The 23,578-nt window shown below is 36.2% G+C and overlaps 1 protein-coding gene and 2 pseudogenes across 1 annotated transcript in view; 2 read left to right on the top strand and 1 right to left on the bottom strand.

Moving 5' to 3' along the window:
- Positions 1–23,578, top strand: part of PTH2R (parathyroid hormone 2 receptor) — a 138,807-nt gene that overhangs the window by 84,492 nt on the left and 30,737 nt on the right. The window contains exons 8-9 of the mRNA XM_070070279.1: positions 5,611–5,671; positions 20,024–20,087. Coding sequence (XP_069926380.1) covers positions 5,611–5,671; positions 20,024–20,087 — 125 coding nt within the window. The remainder of the gene's footprint in view (positions 1–5,610; positions 5,672–20,023; positions 20,088–23,578) is intronic.
- LOC127491926 (U6atac minor spliceosomal RNA) lies at positions 8,470–8,512 on the bottom strand (annotated as a pseudogene).
- On the top strand, positions 16,715–18,468 carry LOC127491707 (nuclear transcription factor Y subunit beta-like; annotated as a pseudogene).

The raw sequence follows: 23,578 nt of genomic DNA, 5'->3' as shown, positions 1-23,578 counted from the left end.
AAAATCCTTGTTCCTGGCTTTGTATAGGCCCAGCTCCAGCCATTGCAGTCATTTGGGGAGTGAACCAGCCGATGTCTCTCCCTTTCTCTGTCTATAATTCTACGTCTCAAATAAATAAATAAAATCTTAAAAAAATAAGTAACTGAGGTGAATGTTTGACTTAGCTCTGTAGATGCTTGCATCTCACATCAGAGTACCTGGGTTTCTTTCTTTCTTTCTTTTTTTAAGATTTATTTAATTTATTTGAAAGACAGAGTTACAGAGGAAGAGGAGATACAGAGAGATCTTCAATCCATTGATTTATTTCCCAAATGTCTGTGACAGGTGGGGTTGGGGCAGGCCAAAGCCAGGAGCCTAGAACTCCATCTGGTTCTCTCACATGGGTGGCAGGACCCAAGTACCTGGCCAGTCTTCGCTGCTCTTCCAGCCACATCAGCAGGGAGCTGCATCAGAAGTGAAAGGTACAGAGTGCTTCTAAGGGATATAAATGTTGCAAGTGGAGGCGTAATCCCTGTGCCATGACCCCGGACCCAAATCCCTGGACTTGATACCGGTTGCAGCTTCTGAATCCAGCTTCCTGTTAATGCAGTTCCTGAGAAGCACCAGTGATAGCCATGTAATAGAGTTCCTTCCCTGCCCAAGGGAGACCTGGATTTCATTCCTGGTTTCTGGCTTCAGTCAGACTCAGTCCTGGCTGTTGCAGGCAAAGGCATTTGGGAGTGAACCAGCAGATTGGAGTTTTCACTGCCTTTCCAGTAAATAAGTTTAAAAATTTCTTTTATATCCTCTAAAAATTCAATAATGAATGCGAATGTCAGTTTGAATTATATTTTCTTTTTAAATTTTCTACATAGCTTATCACGTTTGTAATAAATTCTTTTTTTTCTATTTACCAGTTGGTTTGATAGCTAGCTGGTGCGGTCCTCTAACTCTTCACTTGGTCTATATTACTCAGTATGTCCCTTCTTAAAGTGAGACGTTTGTCCTACTGAAATTCAGTAAACTGCTTTCCAAATCTTCCTGTGAAAAAGAGAATAACAGCCAAGATTCCAGTGAGCTTCTATGCTACGTGAGTTTTTTACTTTGCTTAACAACTTTTTATTTAATTGACCCCCAAATTTTTGGCATAGGGGTGGTAATTATAATAGATAAGAATTATAGGTTGAAGTTTTCATTTCATGGAATAGTTTAAAACATAAATGAAAGCTAGTAAGATTTTTGTGGACACTCACTGTGAAAGTGTTTTACATGCACTATTATGCTCAATTAGCCACAATCAAGCAGTAAAAACCTGGGGTATGTCGAGTTCTAGCTCTATAGCTAGAACTTCCTGACTCTATCATCACAGCTCCATTTTTTTTTCTTTTTTTTGAAAAAAGGTAATCAAGTCTAGGGCATATATAATGAAAAGAATTTCACTAAAAATAGTTCTTCAGTTTCTTTTTAAATAGTCGAACGTGCTTCCTATCTCTAGGAACACCAGACAATTGAAAGAAACCAGAACCATGTTATTTTAACTTAGCATTTTAACACTACAGGCTTGATTTTGTTTTGTTTTATTTTTTAAAAGATTTTATTTATTTATTTAGAGGTAGAGTCACAGACAGTGAGAGGGAGAGACAGAGAGAAGGTCTTCCTTCCGTTGCTTCACTCCCCAGATGGCTGCAATGGCTGCAGCTGCGTCGATCTGAAGCCAGGAGCCAGGAGCTTCTTCCTGGTCTCCCATGCGAGTGCAGGGGCCCAAGGACTTGGGCCATCTTCTACTGCTTTCCCAGGCCATAGCAGAGAGCTGGATTGGAAGTGGAGCAGCCAGGTCTCGAACTGGTGCCCATATGGGATGCTGGCAGTTCAGGCCAGGGCATGAAGGATCCTGGATAGAGTAATTCATAGAGGACCATTTGAATATTTCTTCTTATGATGTGATTTATTGGTGTTGTTGGATTAAAGACCTTTCTTAGATTCCTTTGTTATTCATTGGGACCTGACTATTATAATTTTATGCTCTTCTCAACTAGATTAATACTCAGAAATCTATTAATCTGTTATTCATGTTGGAGTGTTATCTGGAATTACATTGACTTCTATGAGTTTCATGACTCCTAGCCATAATTGAAGGAAAAGGAAATTAAAATCTGAAGAGGAACAGATGTCTTGTCTGACTTTTACTAAATTAAAGGCAAATATTTAAAGTGACTGTTTTATATATTTTTAAATCACGAAACAAGATGTATAAAAGAATAAATGCAAATATCAATGGTGACTGTCTCTTTTCTTTCAATCACTCACACTCTTAATTTTCCCTATCCTTGCCTCAGCTATTCCATAAATAAAAAAAATTTATTGGTTCAATTTTTTACTTTCAACCATGAATTTTCCCCTATATTTATGTTGTATTTCTAAAAGGTGTCAGTTTTGTTTCTTTATCCTTATTGAATATGATAATTTACTTCTACATTAGAAATTATTCTTAATTTTCAGCTGTCAAATGAAGTGCCAATATGATCATATTATCATGTAAATGTACCTATCTTGGTACAATTGCATAGTCATATCCCTGTTGTCAGGTTTCCACATAGAGTATTTTCTCATTCTGTGTTTTTGAAAGTAATTGTGAGAAGGTACTGTAGTTCCAGATCATGTTTTAGCATGATGTCTATCTAGCAAACATATTTTAATCATCTGTTTGATAGCACAGATGTATGCGTGTGAAAGTCACTGTCAGTTCATTTTGTATTGGTATGATCAAATACTTGAAACTTGGTAACTTGTAAGTTAAGAGGTTTGTTTGGTTCATAGTTCTGGAGGTCTAGGAAATGGGTGTTTTGTGAAGGTGTCATGGCAAATTGCATCACATGGTGGCAGTGTGCAGGAGAGATTGAATTCTAAGAGAGGTGGCATGAGAGTGAGCTGAAAAAACTCAGCCAGCTCTATAACAACCCATGTCTTCAAGACCTAACCACTCCCATGAGGTGGCCGTTATGCTGCTGTAGGATGGTGCCCCTGGTGACATAATCACCATTACTAGGCCATTCCTTTTCAAAGATTCCATCACCTTTCAACATCATCACACTGGGAACTGAACTTCCAGTATATGAACCTTTGGAGGGAAAAAACCACATCCAAACCTTAGTCCCTTGCCAAAAATTACGTAGTCAGATCCTTTAGGTTAACTTGCTTCCATAGTCTAATTGTATGTATCAGGTTAAAAATTATCATTAATTACTTTTCATTTATTTGAATGAGAGAGACAGACAGACAGAAAGTAAGCAAGAGAGAGAGCAAGAGGGGAAAAGAGAAAGAGAGGGAGAGATAAAGAGTGAACTTACAGTTGCTGGCTCACTCCCCAAATGTCTCCAAGAGCTGGACCCAAACCAGGAGCCCAGAGCTTCATCTGGGTCTTCCACATGAGTGGCAAGGATCCAACTATTTGAGCCGTCATCTGCTGCCTCCCTTGAAAAGTAGCAGGAAGCTGGAATTGGAAGCAGAGGCAGGACTCACATCTAGGTACTTGGTTATGGGATGTGGTGTCCTAAGTGGCATCTCAATCTACTGAGCCAAATGCCCAGCCCCAAAACCTGTTCTTCACCAGACATATTTATACAGGTGTGTCATAGGAAAATAACTCAGTTTTCAATAAAGGCAGATATTGAGTAACATTTTTGTTTGCAGTGCATTTACTTAAGTTAACATTTAAATGTAAAAGTAACTTTAGATTTTAAATATTTTCCTTTGTATTTATGTGTTCTAAATTATGTAATTATGTGATACTGACTGATGATCAGAAATCAAAAAAACTACAAAAAGTGGTTTTCTGTTCTTTTTTTCCTTCATGATGATCTCAATTCTAGTCTTGTGAATGGAAAAGCCTTTGGGAATAAGAAAAGCAGTTTCATTCAGACATAGTGCCTACACAAGATAATTGATATAACTGTCATATAAAACATAATATTACCTCAAGCACCAGTAGTCAGTATTGTACTGAATATCATTCAGGAATTATCTGATTTATTAGGAGATTATAAAAGAAGCAGAAGGTACAGATCTGAAAAATGAGAAAATTGAGTATTTTGATCAGTATTCTTTGAATGCTTTTTGAAGATCACCAAGACAACAAAGGGATCTCATCCTTTGAGAAATAGCCATGCTTGCCTTGTTATATAGCATTGTTCTTTTTCTTCATAGCAGTTGGTAAGAATCGTAGTTGTTTTTATTGCCATTGCCTCTTTCACTTGAGTATAAGTTTCAGGAAAACAGGAATATTGACTATTTTCTGATTGTTCCAATTTCTGACACAACAATCCTTGACATGGAAATGGACACTTAATAAATGATGGATGGATGGATAATTGGGATGGATGGATGGATTAATGGATATATAGATTGTAGAATAAGCAAACTGTATCTAAGAAATAGCTAGAATTAGACATGTTAATTTTGACAAAATTTTCTAGAATATAGAATTTGAGCAGGTTAAAAAGAATTATTATAGAAGATAAATAAAAAATAGAACATAAAATCATAAAATTCAACAGTCAGATAAACCATTTGGGTGTAAATTCAATTAGCTGGGTGGTCACTAAGGACACTAAAGCAAGTATTATGGGTCTCAACATATTTTCATTATTTTCTGAACATTTTGTTCATATGAACCTATTTTGTTCACTTTGTTGCCAAGAAATAATGTTTGAAAAATCATAAATGTGTTTTTAAAAGGTAAAGAATTTAATATTGTGCTTGATAGAAAAATGTTCTAAGCCAGAAACTTTTTCTGTCTTTGCAAGGTGCTGCCTAGTTCTAGACTGTTTTTATTATAGTATCCATCTCTCCTTTATTTCAACTTGCTTCATAAAGACCATTCAATGAAAAGCCATCCATTAAATCTTGAAATCCTCTATTGCTTTGTTCTATAAAATTATGGCTTATATTTTATTCCTTTTTTTATAATGTTAGAGTTGAATAAAGAATAACATGAACTGAATAGTCAAACTTTATTATGGAGCAAAGAAATCAGTGGAAAGTCAGTGTGATGTATTTGTTTTTATCACCTGTGATGGACAAATGTTATATACGGAAATCATCAAACTGACAAAATGGTTTATCTTTGTTAAGTTGCTATGCAGGCAAACATGTCTGTGTTAAGCCAATATAAACTAAAAATGAAGAGGTTAAAAACCTGTTAAAACTCCTGATTTTGTATGTTGCTGGGCAGCCTCACTATGCCTTCCATTTTTTAGATGAAAAAAAAATCATTTTTTTTAAAACAACAACTTCCCTCAGCTTCTATCAATGTGGCAAGAGTCCAGTGTACCAACCACTGCTTATTTCTGTCCCAAGGAACTTCAGTCCCCTGCAAATATGGCTTGACCCTAAATCTCTTGGTGAAAATTGGACCAACCTTCATCTACAGATTTTAAGGAACAAATAACATGAATTTTCTTTCTCATTTCTTAAACTGAAAAAATGAAATTTTTTCATGCTCTCCTATGAACATTTTCATGTTTGTTTTTATCTCCCAATTGCTAGTATTATATTCCATGGGCAGTGAATATGAGAAAAAAACAACCCTTAATCTTAAAGATATATGATATGTGAATCCCTTTCTGATTACAGGGTTTCCAGCAGTGTTTGTGGCAGCTTGGGCTGTGGAACGAGCCACTCTGGCTGATGAAAGGTAAGTAGAAAAGAAGTGTACAATAAAGAGAGAGCCTGAGATTTTCTCAGACTTTCTGCTTGGAAATCGCACTGTTGTGCTTGATATCATTGCCCTTTAGGGAGGTCATGTGGGAAGTTACCAGTATATTACCAGCAAGTTATCCCAGAGGTCACAGAGCACAGAGACTCACAGAGCACAGGAAAGGAAATAAACTTAGGATATGGGCTAAGATGGTGAAAGGAGACACCACCTGTTTCCTGGCATAGGAATATTCATACTTCCTCTCTCTGTGTCTGTCTGTCTGTCTCTCTATCTCTGTATCATATCATCTGAGGATCTGAGCTGTGAGGTTGCAGTGGGAGGACCCAAACAGAGAAGGTGTCTTAGTCCAATGACACACATTTGCTCTCTCAGAGAAATGCAGTAGCAAGTACGTTGGCTACTGCTGTAGCTTCCTAATTAGCCTACTGAACAGTTCTGAGTTTGTTTTTTTTTTTAATTCCTTGGGCATAAAACATGTGGCATGAGTTTTATTAATGTTGAACACTTTCTGTGTAGTATTGGTATTTTGTGTCTCTTGTATGTTTTATGTATCATGACTGTTAGGTGTTCAGTTGCCGCATGTGTCTTTAGTACTTATGCTTATATAAATGTACTGTACTTGTTAATCATTTATCTATATTTAATATAAACTATGAGTTTCATCCATTCCGTTTGTTTTTTATCTTCTAAAAGCAGAATTGAATATTTTTTAAAAACAAAGAAAATATACAGTAGAAGTGGAATTCATTTCTAGTTGAGAATTATTAGGATCTTGGAGCATTTAAAAAGACAGAGCAATGATGCTGGGTGATGGCAAAGAACTCTTTAGATTTTTAAGACTTTGATTGCAAAAATCTCAGTTCAGATAATGCTAGCTTTGGGATCATGGGAAAGACAGGTAATTCTTTTTGTGGCAGTTTCTCACTTATACAATAGAAATCATGCTGTAGAGATGACATTGATATGTGTAGTACAGAGCCAGGCAGAGTGAGTGTGAGGAGGGAGTGTGAGGAGGAGGACCTAAGACACAGGTGTCTAACAGGCTGTTTTGCCACTTCTTCATTCTGTGGCAGAAGAACATCTCTCACTCTCAGTTTTCTCTTCTATCAAATACAGATGAAATGGATACTACTCTTCATGGGGTTGTTAATGAGATTAAATGAGATAATGTGTCTAGCACACTTAGCACAGAGATTGGAATATACCTGTAGTATGTGGTAAACTCTCATATACAAGTATGATTCCATTAATTGTTTCATGAATTTGTACTTACAGATAATACCTAATTAAAAATAAAAAAGTAGAATTTTCTTTGTTGTTATTTGGTTAGAAAGCAGAACTCATCCCTCCATGAATCCTAGCTTAGGAAATTTTAAGTCAAGTCAAGTTGGTGGAGCCCTGGTTTTGTCAAGCTAGAGCATAAAATTTAAGCTAGAGAAGAGGTGAGGGTGAGACCTTCTAGACCTTTGTAAGGCCATGTTAGCATGTTTGGTTCTTTTTCAATGCTAATGACAACAAATTTGCATTTTTATGAAGACCATTACTAGGTCATGAGGGAAAAATTGGAGGAAAGTAATAATAAAAACAGAAGCTAGCATTTTTGCTCATTCATCATATTCCAGGTACTTTCTGATTTCCTAAATAGTAAGTGAATTTAACATCTTAGCAACCTTGTGACACCAAGGCCAGAGAAATTGTGCCCAAGGCTGCACATCTATAAGGAGCAGAGGAGGAATTGGATCTCAGACAGCCAACTCCAGATGCACTCTGGAGTTGTGGGAAGTTGAAATGTTTCTGTTGAAATAAAAGGTATTTTTAAATGTCTGTGAAACAGAAGAATGGTAGAGACATTTCTTTTACAATAGTTTGATGGGAGCATGAGACAGTAACACATGCATATCAAGAGGAAACAAGATGGTTTATAAGAAGGTGGTAATATGCAGTATTCATCTGATAATCAGAAAGGTACAGTGGACAATGTACGTTGTGTACTGAACATTTTCTCATTTTGTCAAGTTTTTTGTCCTTCTGCCACCTATCTGTAACTAGTTCTTTCTGTTCTTTAAATCAAAAATAGCTTATCACTTTTCAAAAGTTCACATTTTTGGTTGAGATATGAGCTCATTCTTGTGTGCTTGTATTGCAAATATGCACATTATGTTGTCTACCAGCTCAAGTTTTTCTTGTTCACATGATAAAATTAAATATATCCGAATCTCATGGTGTTCAGAAAGGAAACCCATGACTACCTGTTATGTCTTCTGTGTGTTTGAAATCTACTCTTTCACTGGTGTAAAAGCTTCCTTATCAAATTTCTGTAGCACTTATTTTGTATATTATATAATTATCATTTATATAGCATCTTACTTCTCTTGAAGTACATGTCTAACTACCTTATTTTCCCAAAAAACTCTGAGTTCCAAATGGGTATGAGCAAAGTTTTCTGGTTTACAATAGAGAATTCTCCAGTGCTTATGATTATTTCTTATGTATCCATTCGGCCATTTATCTCCATTTGCTAAGTATCTTGTCAGCAATGATGACCTATGAATTACTACAAGTTGTGAGTTACTAGGAGTTGTAGTTTTCTTCCATTCATTAGTTGTGGCTCCTTTCCTCAGCCTCCCTTTTCTTACCTGTAGAATGAAAACAATACTAGTATTCTTGGGTATGGCTAAGGGTGTGGGTCTTCAAGTGTGCATTCAAGAATCATCTGATTCTTGAATCTGTTATGAAAGGGCTTTGTAAACTCCTGCTTCTTGACAAACGTTATATATGTCAAGGGGAGTGCTAACCTTCTCTCCTTTCATACAACACACGACAAACGTTATATATGTATGGGTAGAGAATCAGTAAATTTTTAGGTGTGATCATTATTTGTAAATTGAAAAAAATCTTGACAGTCCATCTGCCATCATTGTTTGTAAATGTCTAATAGATAGCAAGTCACCGTTTACTTCTTTCTGTCCCACAGACTGCCAAGGGTCACCACAGGGCAGGCTGCCTTTTAAAGGCTTTTGTTTGGCTCCAGTGTACTTTGGGTAGAGCCCCCCCAAGTTGCCTGTATTTCTCTTTAAATAACTTTCTATATGATAAATGGACACTGAACATTCATTTTTTTCATAGTATTTCTATTTCTAATAATGTTGAGTTGAAGAAAGAACAGGAGGAAGTAGGAAAACATTCAGGTGCCTGCTCTTTGCCCTCGTATTCAAACTTATTCATATGGACTGAATTGTGTTTCTGCAAAATTCAGATATTGAAGCCCTAACTCTCAATACATTTGGAGATGTGATTTCAGTTGGAGATAGAGCTTATGAGGATAGTTAAGGGTAAGTGAGGTCAGGAGGGTGGGGTCCTGGCACATTAGGATTTGTGTTAAGAAGGGACACCAGAGTGTTTGTGCCCTCGATGCACATCTGTGCACAAAAAGAATACGTCGTGAGAGCACACAGAGAGAAGGAGGCTGCCTGTGGGCCAGGAAGAGAGGCCTTCCAGAAACAGACCAGGCTGGTGCCCTGATCCCAGAGTTCAGCCTCCAGGCTGTGAGAAAATAGATGCCGTGGTTTAAGCTGCTCAGTCTAAGTATTTTCTTAGAGCGGCTTCAGCTGATGAATAAACCAATGATAAATGAAGAAGTGATATAAAGGCACACAGCATTCACTTACGTTTGTAGCGATGCTGTGTGTTCTAGGTTAACAGAGTACGACTAAATAACTGCAGATGGTGTTCATTTCATGACAGCAAGCTCCTCTTTGTTAGCTCCTGGGAGCTTTGCTTTAATTTGAGTCAGTATATTTATTTTGAGTTATTAGATGTTTCCTCCAGGAATTGTTTTCTCTGAAATGCACTGAAGAAATGCCACGCAACATGAGCTCCCACACTCTGTAAGGAACCTGCCATGTGCTCCTTGTGGAAATCTGAATTTTACAGTTAATGCGTTTAGATGCAGCTCTACTATTGCATGCTTCACAGCCCCCTGTTCATCTGCTTCCCTCAGTTCTACAACTGAATGATTTTAAGTTCTTACTGCTTGTGTCCCTTTATGCTATTTGGATTTGTTTACAGTTGAGGGGTAATGCTATTTACATTATTGTCGCTGTAATCATATGTACATAGGGTTGTTGAAATCTCAGAGAAAGCTTGCATCATGTGGTATTTGATTATTGGCCGAGGGAGGGTGAATCAGTGAAGAGATACTAATTAATAATCCCAGAAATCATATTCTGAGATGTGAAACTGCATAACTTGGGTTTGGAATTCTAGAGATGGGGGTACCTAAGGCATTTTCTGGTTCAATCCCCTCATTTTAGAGATGAATAAAATGCGACATAGAGACACAAGGACACATTCTCAGAGTGTATTACAGCTGGCTTGGGCAGAGTTTGACTCATTCATTCATTTAACAGATACTCTGAGTACAGAAGGAAAGAAAATATACTTGAAATGTGTTTCATATTGATTCAGATATTTAGTTTTCATAATTATTTGTTTCCTTTGCTAAAAATCATGGACTATCTTAAAACAATAAACATCTCTTCACTGAAAAAATAAAAAATATGAATTTATTATATCTAAGGTAAAGAGTCCATTAAGCACATATATAGGAAATATAATTGGTATTAAATATTGCTCTAAAACAGTTGAATTAATAAAAATTTAGATTATATGACTGATGAAAAATATGTCACTTTTTTCATATCTTACTCAGAATAAAATCTTTAATTTTAATCTGAGATAAATCAATGAGGGGCAGCTTTTAAAAAAAGGCTTATTTATTTGATATGAAGAGTTACAGAAAGAGAAATCTCCCATTTGCTGGTTCACTCCCCAAATGGCAGCAAGGCTAGAGCTGCCCAGGCTGAAGTCAGGAGCCAGGAGCTTCTTCTGGGTCTCCCATGTGGAGTAGCAGGGGCTGAAGCACTTGAACTATCTTCTGCTGTTTTCCCAGGCACATCAACAGGGAACTGGATTGGAAATGGAGCAGCTGGGACTCAAACCAGCATATCCAAATGGGATGCCCATACTGCAGGAGGTGGCTTAACCCACTGCACCACATTGCGGCCCTGGAGGGGGTCATTTTATGTTCATTTTTTGCATATAAAATTAAGCTGTTTTACTATTCATGTGACATTTAAAAATTGTCTTTTCTAATTTGTCATGAAATTCAGCTTCTACAATGAGAAAGTTTTTGTGTTTTCTTGGGTTTAATCTGATCTGAAGCAACATGTTCTGAAGTTCAGATCACAAGAGCAGACTGAGTATCTCCAAAGATCGTATGGAGTCCGTACTTATGACTCTTATATTTGAGTCTCAGTTCCTTCTGGTCTGGCAGGTGGAACTCTGATTTGCTGGCACCGCTGGTGATGGCTTTACCTGCTGTGTCACAGCACAGGCCCCATCTGTCACTTCTTTGCTATGTTTTTGTTTCACCATATAGCCGGAAAGGCAGGGCCTATGATGGAAAGGACCAAGAGAAGATGTTCTCTGACAGACCTCTGCATATGCTCTCCTGCCCTCTCCATTCCTATTGATTGTGAGTTGTGGAGGTGATGTGATATCAGTCAGTATCATTCTGATGTGATATCAGTCAGTACCATTTGCTGGATCCCTCAGGCAGAAAATGCATCTGTTTCCACACATGGCTACAGGAAGTCCTACTTTCTAGTCAGACGTTTGTGCCTCATGCTCTACCATTCAGATATTTCTTTTCTTTTTTTTTTTTTAAAGATTTATTTGTTTATTTGAAAGTCAGAGTTACACAGAGAGAGGAGAGACAGAGAGAGAGAGAGTCTTCTATCCGATGATTCACTCCCCAATTGGCTGCAATGGCCGAAGCTGTGCCAATCCGAAGCCTGGAGCCAGGAGCCTCCTCCAGGTCTCCCATGTGGGTGCAGGGGCCCAAGGACCTGGGCCATTTTCTACTGCTTTCCCAGGCCACAGCAGAGAGCTGGATTGGATGTGGAGCATCCGGGTCTTGAAACGGCTCCCATATGGGATGCCAGCACTTCAGGCCAGGACGTGAACCTGCTGCACCATAGCGCCGGCCCCCAGATGCATTTCTTAGAGCAGTAAATTGCATTCTAAAAAATTTGAACAAAGGGTAGTTACTGGACCACATTACAAAACACAGTGTGAACTGGGCATTGAGGAGTTAATTCGAAATAAGAGTTTATAGCATATTCTTTGAAAAGTCTGAAATCTAAAATTGCCTTTCTTTTATCCAAGGGCAAATTTGAAGCATTGACATTGACAACCACAGAAATTAAATTTTTCATGTTTTTGGAGGTAGTTTATTTTGACCTACTTCCAAATACAATATTTTGTAGAGCTGGAAGTATATAATTGAGTCCCAGGGTGTAAGAGACAACAAGATGAAATGTCACTGAGGCAAGGGAAGAAGATTGTGAAGATATTATCAAGTGTCAAAAACTGAGATGAAAATTTATGGAGGCCGTGTAACTCATGAATCAATGTGCAACTTATATTCACAAATACATATGTCACCTTTCTTACAGTAGGAGCCTTTTTAATTATTTTGTTTTCATTTTGACGTATAAATATTTGAATATCAGTTAGGCCACATACATGCTATACATAATTCTGAGGTATCGTGTAGTGCCGAAAGCTTTATCAGGGCAGTTGATATACTTTCTGTACAACTAAATAGCATTATCTTATCTTTCTTGTGTGACTGATTAATGTGAAAACTAATATAGATACATAATATAGGAATATTCAATAATGTGTGAATGAAAATGTCTATGTTGTAGATTTCCATGTTGTTCAGACTAGAAATCCATAGGCTATGTCAATTTCAGTTTGGATGGACCAGATTAGTCTTTGGCAGAGAAATCTGATTTCTCTGCATATAGAGAATGGAATTTCTCTGCATATAGGGAGTGGAATGCTGTGTTACTGAGCTCTTTTGGTGCAGATACAGAAGGAAATAAAAAAATAGTTTAAAATGGAAAAAACAAATTTTTATAACAGTGTCTACATTACATTATTTGTAAGATGGGGAAAATTAGAATATAAAATTTGTATTTGTATATGTGTAAAGAAACATTGGAAGCACATACTATAAGGTAATGAAAGGTATTATGTATAAGGTAGGGGCAGAGGTAGATAGGAACATGGGGAGGACTAAGACATCTCAATGCCTATGCTTTTATATAGTATGACTTTGAAATTAGGATAGATTGCTTATTCATAGAAATTGAACTTTAAAAATGTGTAGTTGTTATAGTTTTATTATTTTGTATTTTAAAATTTATATCAGTGAAGGTGAACATCTTTTCATTTGATTATTGTTTATAACCATTTCATATCTTCTTGCTCAATGATGATCATATTTTTAATTTGTTGACCTCTTTATTTAGTGTATTAAGCCTTTGACCATAATGTAAAATAATAATATGAAAAAATAAAATATTCAAATTAGTTTTCAATGTCAAGTTTTTACATAAAAATAGTTTACCTTAAGGAATAGTTGAAATAGCCCTTTACTACATATTACTTGCTCACTATATAAAATAATTTATTGATAAGTTTGTCATCTAGAATTTAAGCATTATCATTATATTCTCCAAATTTTTTTATATCATTTATTGTTGCCACAACTAATGCTACATTTTGTTTAAGGAGGATAAAACTTAAGGCTTTTATTTATATATATTGAATTAAAAATATCTGTTTAAAGATCTACATTAAAATTTCAAGTGGAAATAGTTTTTCAAAATCAACTCCATGCTACTTATGCTAGTATAAGACCTATATCAGTTCAACCCAGATTGAGTGAGATTGAGTCAAGCTTACTTTGGATCCAATTTATGTCAATTCCAATCCAACAAATGTTTGTTGATGACCTACATACTGTATTCTGTTTACAGACAAGCAATAATGATTTTTGTTCATGTGGAACTTAAATTTTAGTTGTTGTAGGAGGAAAGCAGAAAAAGTATAAGAAATAAGTAAACAGTAAAATGTCTATGTTGCTTAAAGCAATCTACAGATTCATGGAATCAAAATATCAATGTATTCTTTACAGAATTAGAAAAATAATCCTATAGCCATATGGAATTACAAAAGGCCCAAAATAGCCAAAGGGATCCTGAGAAAAAAACAAAACAAAACAAAACAAAACAAAACAAAACGCTGGAGTCATCATAATACTGTACTTTAAAGCATATTACAAAGCTATAGTAACAGAAACAGCATGGAAATTGCATAAAAACTGACATACAGATAAGTGAAACAGAATAGAGAGCCCCCAAATTATTCCATGTACACATAGCCAACTAATTTTTCTCTTAGTACCTGGGCTATATTTTGCCATTCCCTCCTAGCCTGTAAGGTTTCTGATGAGAAGTCAGCTGTGAGTCTAATTGGAGATCCTCTGAGAGTAATCTGACGTTTCTCTCTTGCACATTTTAGGATCTTTTCTTTATGTTTCACTGTGGTGAGTTTGATTACAATGTGTCATGGTGAGGATCTCTTTTGGTCATGTTTATTAGGAGTTCTATGAGCTTCCAGTACTAGGATGTCTCTGTCCTCCAAACGTGGGAAATTCTCTGCTATTATCTCACTAAAAAGGCCTTCTAATCTTCTCCCTCTCCATGCCTTCAGGAACTCCTAGAACCCAAATGTTGTGTTTTTTAATAGTATCCTGTAGATTCCCAGCAATATTCTGGAGATTTCTAATTTCCTCTTCTTTTCTTTGGTTTGACTGTATACATTCCTGTTCTCTAAGTCCAGTATTCTCTCTTCTATCTCACTCATTCTGTTTTTAAGGCTCTCTAATGTGTTTGTCATTTGATCTATTGAATTCTTCATTTCATTATGATTTCTCGTCACTATCACAGTTTCATGTTCTACTAGTTGCTTCATTTCATTTTGATTCCTCCTTAATATTTCATTTTTGCAAGAGAGATTTTCTATCCTGTCTAGTAAGGATTTGTGTAGTTCAAGAATTTGTTTTTGAGAAAAAACTGTAGGGGAAACACTCTAAGACATTGATATCAATGATGACTTCTTGAACTAGACCCAGGCAACAAAATCAAGACTAAACAGATGAGATTATATTAAACTCAGATGCAATTGCACAGCAAAGGAAATTATTAATAGAGTGAAGAGGCATCCAACAAAATGAGAAAAATATTTGCATGCTACCTATCCAACAAAGAATTAATATCCTGAATATATCGTCAACTTAAAAATCTCAACAAAAACCCAACTAATCCAGTGAAGAAATGGGCAAAAACAAAAGAAGAAATACAAATGACCAACAATTTATGAAAAAATGCTGTACATCCATATTGATATATAAAAGAAATACAAATGCAAATCAAACCACAGTTAAATATCACCTAACCCCAATTAGAATGGCAATTACAAAAGACAGAAACAAATGCTGGTGAGGCTGTTGAAAAAGGGGAAACTAGGCCGGCGCCGTGGCTCAATAGGCTAATCCTCCACCTTGCGGCGCCGGCACACCGGGTTCTAGTCCCGGTCGGGGCGCCGGATTCTGTCCCGGTTGCCCCTCTTCCAGGCCAGCTCTCTGCTATGGCCAGGGAGTGCAGTGGAGGATGGCCCAGGTGCTTGGGCCCTGCACCCCATGGGAGACCAGGAAAAGCACCTGGATCCTGGCTCCTGCCATCGGATCAGCGTGGTGCACCGGCTGCAGCGGCGGCCATTGGAGGGTGAACCAACGGCAAAGGAAGACCTTTCTCTCTGTCTCTCTCTCTCACTGTCCACTCTGCCTGTAAAAAAAAAAAAATTAAAAAAAAAAAAAAAAAAAAAAAAAAAAAAAAAAAAAAGAAAAAGGGGAAACTTAAACACTGTTGGTGGGAATGTAGATTAGTGCAGCCACAGTGGAAAACAGTGTGAATATTCCTTAAAAACCTAGAAATAGACTTGTTATATGATCCAGTAATCTCATTTTTGAGTGTACATGCAAAACACATGAACACATTGTATCAAAGAGGTACCTGCACTATCATATTTATAGCAGCACACTGTCCACAATAGCCAAAATATTGAATCAGCCAAGGTGTCCATCATCAGATGAGTGGCTAAATAAAATGTGGTATACCTACACAATGGGATATTGTTCATATATAAAAAGAAATTAAATTCTACCATTTGCATCAACATGGATGTAACTGGAGGACATCATGTTGAGTGACATAAGCCAGACACAGAAAGACAAATTCTGCATGTTCTCCCTTATATGTGGGAGCTAAAGTAAAAAAGAAAATAAACAAAAAGCAAACAAAAATAAATGCCTATGAGGATCAGTACTGCTGAAAATATATTTTGTCACACTCTGTTTCATATCTTGCCAAACTAATCATTAATACTTTCATACTACTATAATTTGAATAATCTATGATTACTTTAAAGTTTACTGTATATGAGTAAAATGGTCATGTTTACATTTGACTATTGTTTATAGTCCTTGCCAGATTCCCCCTAACTAGGATCATTTTGCTTTTTACCTGTTGAACCTCTTTATTTGGTGGAGAGTTAAGCCCTTGACTGTAATATCTCAAAATGGAAGAAGGAGAAGGAGAAGGAAAAGGAAGAAAGAAGAGGAGGAAGAGAAGGAGAAGGAGTAGGATGAGGAGGGGAAGGAAGGGGAAGGAGAATGGGAGGGTAGGAGGGAAAGGGAGGGACAGAGAGGAAGGAAAAATTATTATATTCGTAGAATCGTATCTATGAAGTATATTGAATCTGTTCAAAACCAAAAGTAAAAGAAAATTTTAAAAGGAAAGATTTAAAAAAATTAAAGGTAAAATCATAGATCTAACACAAATATATAATGAACACCTGTCAATGATTCTAAAAACTCATTAATTAACAAGAGAAATAGTAAGATGTTGTAATTGGTTCAAAAGAGAAATCAAAGAAGAATCACTTGTTTATAGTAAGTAAATAAAAAAAATAAATACTGAAAACTTACAAATAAAGTGAAAACTGGTCAATATTTACAGGGTACTAATCAATTACATCCTCCACTGAACATAGCTAGTGTTCATTTCTATGGTAAAAAATCACTTGCATACAGTACTCTATTGCATTTCTATGGATGTCATTCGCATTATTGTCAGAGTTATACAGTTTATGGAGTTATCAAGTCATACTGCTGTAATTTCAGAAAAGAGAGAGGAATTCTTCATCAAACAAATTTTTAAAAAGATTTATTTATTTATTTGAAAGGCAGAGTTACAGAGAGGCAGAGGCAGAGAGAGGGAGAAGTTTTCCATCTGCTTGTTCACTCCCCAGATGGCTGCAACAGCTAGAACTTGGCTGATCCAAAGCCAGAAGCCTGGAGCTTCTTCTGGATCTCTCACATGGGTGCAGGGGCCCAAGGACTTGGGCCATCCTCTACTGCTTCCCCAGTCCATAGCAGAGAGCTGGATCAGAAGTGGAGCAGTTGGGACTTGAACCCATGCCCATATGGAATGACGGCACTGCAGGTGGCAACTTTACCTGCTATGCCACAGCGCCAGCCCCAATCAACAAATCTGAAAATGGCTCATCCTGATGATAATAAAAGTAAAGCCTCAGTTATAGCATGTTTAATAAACTACAAATTTTCTGTGGCTTTGGAAATATGATTTTGACTCTTGTCTCTAGAAAAGTAATTCACTAAAACAGCAGATTAGAGATGGGAGCCAACTAGGACTGCATTAGAGGTTGAAATCGGGCAAAGTTTAGACACCTTGTCTCTGACAGTATTTTGTGACAATGTATGATGGCAGTTCCATCACAGATACTTCTCAACTGGAAATTCCAGGAGACTACGTTGGAGGTAGCAGCTATGTTATACAACCTCACAATGATGCTGAGGACAGCATGAGTGATCACGAAGACACAAATGGATCAAAAAAAAGTTTCCAAGAACGAGATTATTTTCCACTGTGACAAAGGTAATGAAGAATGCCCTACCTCAAACAGGAAAGATTGCAAAAGATGCCTAAGAATGTGTTCAAGGATGTGTGAGTGAGTTCATTAGCTTTGTACCATCTGAAGCAAATGAAAGTTGTCATCAATAGAAACAGAAGACAATCAATGGAGAAGACATTCTCTTTGCCATGTCCACCTTGGACTTTGACCCTTATATGGAGCCTCCAAAACTGCACCTTTAGAAATTCAGAGAGGCTATGGAAAGAGAGAAAGGAATTGATGGAGCAGCCACAGACAGCAGGACTAAGTGAAGAGATTACAGAGGAGGCATTCGCTAACCAGTTACTTGCCAGCTTAATAACTGCCAATGGTCAACACCACAATGTTATGCTTTAAACAACATCATATCAACGGATTTCTGGTGTACAACAAATTCAGTTTTCATGATCTGAAAAAATACTAGGGTGGGAATATAGAGAAGAGAGAGTCTGTGTGATTCTGGAACAGAGACATTAGAAGAAAATGGTGAAAAAAAGGTCTCTTTGTACATTAAATAGCTGTAATATAGCTTGCTGAAGCTTGACTAATTGAGGTGTTAATTCTGAATTGAGGATCTTTTTCATGAATGATTTTAAACAACAATTTGGATTTTAAAGGTATTACTATATATTTGTCGCGTATGAGAATTTGTTGCTCTGTATGACTCTGGTATGCACTGTTTATTGCAATTTATTATGGTCAGAGATTTGTACACAGTTTCTTATTTTCATAGTGAACCATGTTACTTTTATAATTCCAGTAAGCAGATGGGTTAATTCATGATATTTGCCCTTTTGATAAAATATAAGAGTAGAGTTCATTTTGATTGCTGCCTTTATTATAAATGTGAGTTTGTCTTGGCTGCATATAGTATCTTGCATGGTAAGCTAGCTAGACTTTTAGCATTTTACATATTTATTAAAATTGATTTTTTTGTAAAATATTCAAAGCAGTACTATTTAAAAATGTAGTTGAATAATTGTGAATGCAGAGGAATCTATTGTCTGCCCTTTTAAACTTGGTTCCTGTTAACAGTGTTTACATTGTTCATTGTGCCTGTTAACATAGTTTTACTTATTAGAGACTTTGTTAAAACTAGATTTGTTTTTGAGCTACATTATTGTAAGTTTTAGAATTCATTTAAATTTAATGTATTTCTAGAGCCCTTAAAATGGTGCCTCTCTCATTTGGTTTATTTATTTTATTTGAAAGCATAAATTCAAGTATTATACTATCCTTTTTCAGAAGAGGAATTTTATAATCTGATGGCAAATGTTCTCATTTTACATTTTTTATTGAAAAATCAAGTTTTCTATTATACTGTGGAAACCAAAAAACACTGAACATCATTATATGTGTATGCTTTTTGCACGATGAGTGAATAGAATGAGAACAGAGCAAGTTCTATGAACAGTGTGTAAGAGAAGCTATGACTTACTTCGTGTGCTGTCTTGATCTTTGCATTGAATTAAATTTAGATGATGTAACTTTATGTAATTTAGTAGTATGTATCTTTGTTGTTCCTTTTTTAAAATAAGGATTTGTGTTTTCTCATCTGTTTTTTATTGTGATAGTTAACTCACGGTAGTTTTAGAAATTTTGATATCGCAGATTGCTAATGTATACTTTGTCTAAATGGAAGTTTGAGTGAATTACATCTTTGAAGGACACTCAAATTTATAAGCCAGAAGCAGTCTCCCACTGACTTTGCCAGGAGCTTTTGAGGGCATATTTTGTCTACTCTAGGTAATAATTCCGTTCTCCCACCCCCTTGTTTAAAAAAATATTCATTATAGAAGATTCAAATAGGAAAAAAAGGGATGGGTAGCTAAGCAGAATCAACTATCATCCTACCATTTTGAAATAACCAGTTTTAATATTTTGATAAATATAATTTGTCCTTTTACTTTATAAAATATGTATATTTTTATAAAAATGGGCTAATTGTGCATATTGTTTTGTAACCTGCTTTTTTCACTTGACAATGTACTCTTAATGTCTTTGCTAGGTCATGCATGGTCTTCTGCATAATTTTTATTGGATTATTATTCTATTGTATGAATGAATGATAATTTATTTACTCCTCTACTGGACATTTTGACTATTGACATCTTTTCAATTATAAACAACAGTTCACTGAAAAAAAAAGAAACGTAATTCAGTAATATTCATGATATTCTACTTACACAAGGGGTATCTCGAAGTATGGAAACCAACCTAGGACCCGTTACATGTTTTTTCACTTGTTTGTATGTTTTAAGATAATATTTTAACCTAGTTGTTTCTTACAGAAGCTTGGAGCTATAGATATTGGTATTTACCAATTTTCTTATTGTCTATTACTTATTTGCTGTTGCCTATTTCTTTTTTACGTTTCAGGTGCTGGGAACTTACTGCTGGAGATAAGTGGATTTATCAAGCCCCCATCTTAGTGGCAATTGGGGTAAGTTTAAAAGCTTGTATAGTTTAAAAGACAATAATCAAACTCCTGCTAAAACCAGGAGAAAGTGTATCTCTCTTTACAATAGCTTTGGGAGACACACATGTATAGCAATAGCTGTTGAGAGAGTCTGGGTTGCAAATCAGACTCTTTCCTGAATATTGAGACTCATGTCAAAAGCATGTACCCTTCTGTTGATCTGCTAGTATATGGGGTCAATTTCCAGACTTAAAAATATCTATAAATATTTATATTTAGGGTGTTGGAAAGTCAAAATACCTTCCCTTTTTCCGTCTACTATATTATATCTCCACTTTAATGTTCTGATTGCCTGGAATAGCAGAGGAGTAACAAATGGCTTTCTGTAGTATGATTCATTATAAAGCTTTGTTTAAATCTTTTTGGAATATATCACCCAGGGGTTAAGTGGATTAGATAATAAGATATATGACATTATTTTTATAAAGATTTATTTTATTTTTTGCAAGGCAGAGTTACAGAGAAATTGGGGGAGAGAGAGAGGTCTTCCATTCTCTGGTAATTCCCCAAATGGCTGCAATGGCCAGAGCTGTACCAGGCCAAAGCCAGTCGCCAGGAGCTTTTTCTGGGTCTCCCATATTGGTGCAGGGACCCAAGGACTTGGGCCATCCTCTGCTGCTTTCTCATATGCATCATCAAGGAGCTAGATTGGAAGTGGAGCAGGTGGGACTTGAACCAGCACCCATATGAGATGCTGGCATTGCAGGCTGCAGCATAACCTATTAGGCCACAATGCTGCTCCCCAAATATGAATTTCAGAATTGTTTTTTTCTATTACTGTGAAGAATGCTACTGAGATTTTGATAGGGATTGCATTGAATCTGCATATCGCCTTGGATATTATGGACATTTTAACAATATTCATTCTTCTAACTCAACGTGTCTTCTCATTTATTGTATATATCAAAATTTTATAATTTTCAAAGTATAAATCTTTTACCGTGAAGGTTAAGATGACTCCCATGTATTGTTTTCTTTTTTAATTGTTATTATAAATTGGTTTTTTTTTTTTAGTTTCCTTTTGGAGTAGCTCACTGTTGAGCAATTTATTTATTATTTTATCTCGATTCTTCTTATAGCTCTGTTTTGTTTTGGCATCTGCCCCAGGGAGGTAACTGTGCAATTCCACCTCTCCTTAGAGGTGCTAGTTTTCTTTAGATTTTGAGTTTGTTTGCCATCCTGTAACTGTGCTCTCTGATGAGTTAAATAAAGTTTTTTAAAAAGATTTATTTGAAAGAGTTACAGAGAGAGGTGAAGTCTGAGAGAGGTCTTCTATATGCTGGTTTGCTCCCCAAATGGCTGCAACAGTCAGAGCTGAGCCAATCTGAAGCCAGGATTCAGGAGCTTCTTCTAGGTCTTCCACGTGGGTGCAGTGGCGCAAGGACTTGGGCCATCCTCTTTTCCAGGTACATTAGCAGAGAGCTGGATCAGAAGTGGAGCAGCAGGAACTTGAATCAGTGCCCATATGGGATGCCAGCACTGCAAGCCAGGGATTTAACCTGCTGTGCCAAAGTGCTGGCCCCTTAAATAAAGTCTTAAACATTTATTTATTTGATTTATGGATTATCCAACATTTCTTTTTTATGATGTTGGGAGCCACGCTCTTTTTAGCTTTCTATTGCTGGGGAAATGTTATTAAAGACAAAATCTCCTGACTCAAAAATCTTTTCCACAAAGGTAGCAGAGAAAGAGAACACTTTTAGTTCAAAATTATTAAACCAGAATGTGATGCATATTATAAGCAAACTGCTAAGAGATTGCAGAGACAGATCCTCTAAATAGGCAAGTGGATACAAAGCATGATACGCATGCTTCCTGAAATAACTGCTTCTCAAATAACAGGACCTGAGAAGAACACTTAGCACACAGGATTCATCCCAATTACCTGGTAATTGCAGTGACCATCTGTTAGCTAATTAGCTTTATCCAGAGGAAAAGTAAACTTTTCATCTCTTTATGGCAGGAAGTAGTTTTGTCTTTAGGCTCCTGCAGAAGTTAGGCTCCCAGCCTCCTACAAAAGCCTGGAGACAGGGTTGCTATCTTTTGCATCTTAAAGAGATGGTTCCAAGGTCCTTGAGAAAGGTATTCCTGGGTCATAAAGCTGACAAAAGACTTTTCTAATTTTCAAAATGATTTGCATACATTTTAAAGAGATAAGAAAGTACTTGGAAATTTTTTAAGTTAAATACTCCGAAAAAAAGGAGAGAGGAAACTCTTTCCTCCCATTTTTCAACAGGAAGAATTAAGCTTCTTTTTGTATTTGTAATTATTCTTACACTATCGCCTTTGCAGAAACAGAAGCAGAAGTCTCTGGGCTAATTTGAATGTGAATTTGTGTAGTATTGATTTCCAGAAAAACACTTCTGTGTATTTTCTTCCAAGGATTTCAGACCCTGGAGAGATCCTGGGACCATGAAGCCCACAGCTCTCATTTCACTGGAAAGCCAGCCTGTAAAGGAAGAAATAGGACTAAAACTTAATGTCAACACTCAGCGTGGTGCTCCATCCTTTGGTTGATTATGTGTCATGAAGCAGATACAGATAACAACAACAAACATGACATAATTCTAATCATGTGCTAGACATTGTTTTAAACATTTTATTTATATCAGTTTATCTAATCCCCATTATAACTCTGAATGAAGTAATTGCCCAAGGTCTCAAAGATAGTAAATGGTAGAGCTGGAATTCTAAGTTTAGGATCCATGATCCAGAGCTATGAGCTCCTTGCACTTATAATGAAATCTAAAATACAGAGAATGCCCTGTCACTCACACACATACACGTGTACACACTGTATCCTAGCCATGCTGTTTTATTATGAGTTCTTTGGACTTGTTCACCTCTGTCCCATCTCAGGTCTATTCCACATGCTTGTGATACCTCTGGAAGGGTGGGATGTGCCTCCTTCTATTACTTACTTCATTGTACTTAAAAACACTTTAAAAATTATGTCATTAAAATTTTTTAGTAAAGAACAGATTTCATATATTTCATGGATATAACTTAAAGATACCTCCATCACTCCACCAAACCCCCTTCCTTCCTTCCTTTCTTTAAGTTTTCCAATAACATGATTTAAATTTACTTTATAATCACAGGCTTAATGTATCACTAACCATCGTGTTCAACAAGTAAAAAGTAGAAAGACCACTGTTCCATAGGGATGTAGACAAGATCTATAAATAATAATCAAGTAATAAGATATCAGGTTCCTTCTTATACTTTTTTGTATTCTATATTAACTACCACAAATCAAAGAAAACATGGTATTTGCCTTTTTTATTTCATGAAGCATAGTAGTCTCCAGTTTGTTGTAAAAGACAGGATTTCATTCCTTTTTATGGCTGAATATTATTTCATTGTTTATATATATTATACAATTTCTTTATCCAGTCATTAGTTGATGGATATCTGGGTTGACCTCACATCTTAGCTATTGTGAATTGAGCTGC

Source organism: Oryctolagus cuniculus, chromosome 3 (assembly GCF_964237555.1).
Source record: "Oryctolagus cuniculus chromosome 3, mOryCun1.1, whole genome shotgun sequence".
In the NCBI taxonomy this organism is placed as follows: Eukaryota; Metazoa; Chordata; class Mammalia; order Lagomorpha; family Leporidae; genus Oryctolagus; species Oryctolagus cuniculus.
This window is presented reverse-complemented; position numbering and strand designations above follow the sequence as displayed.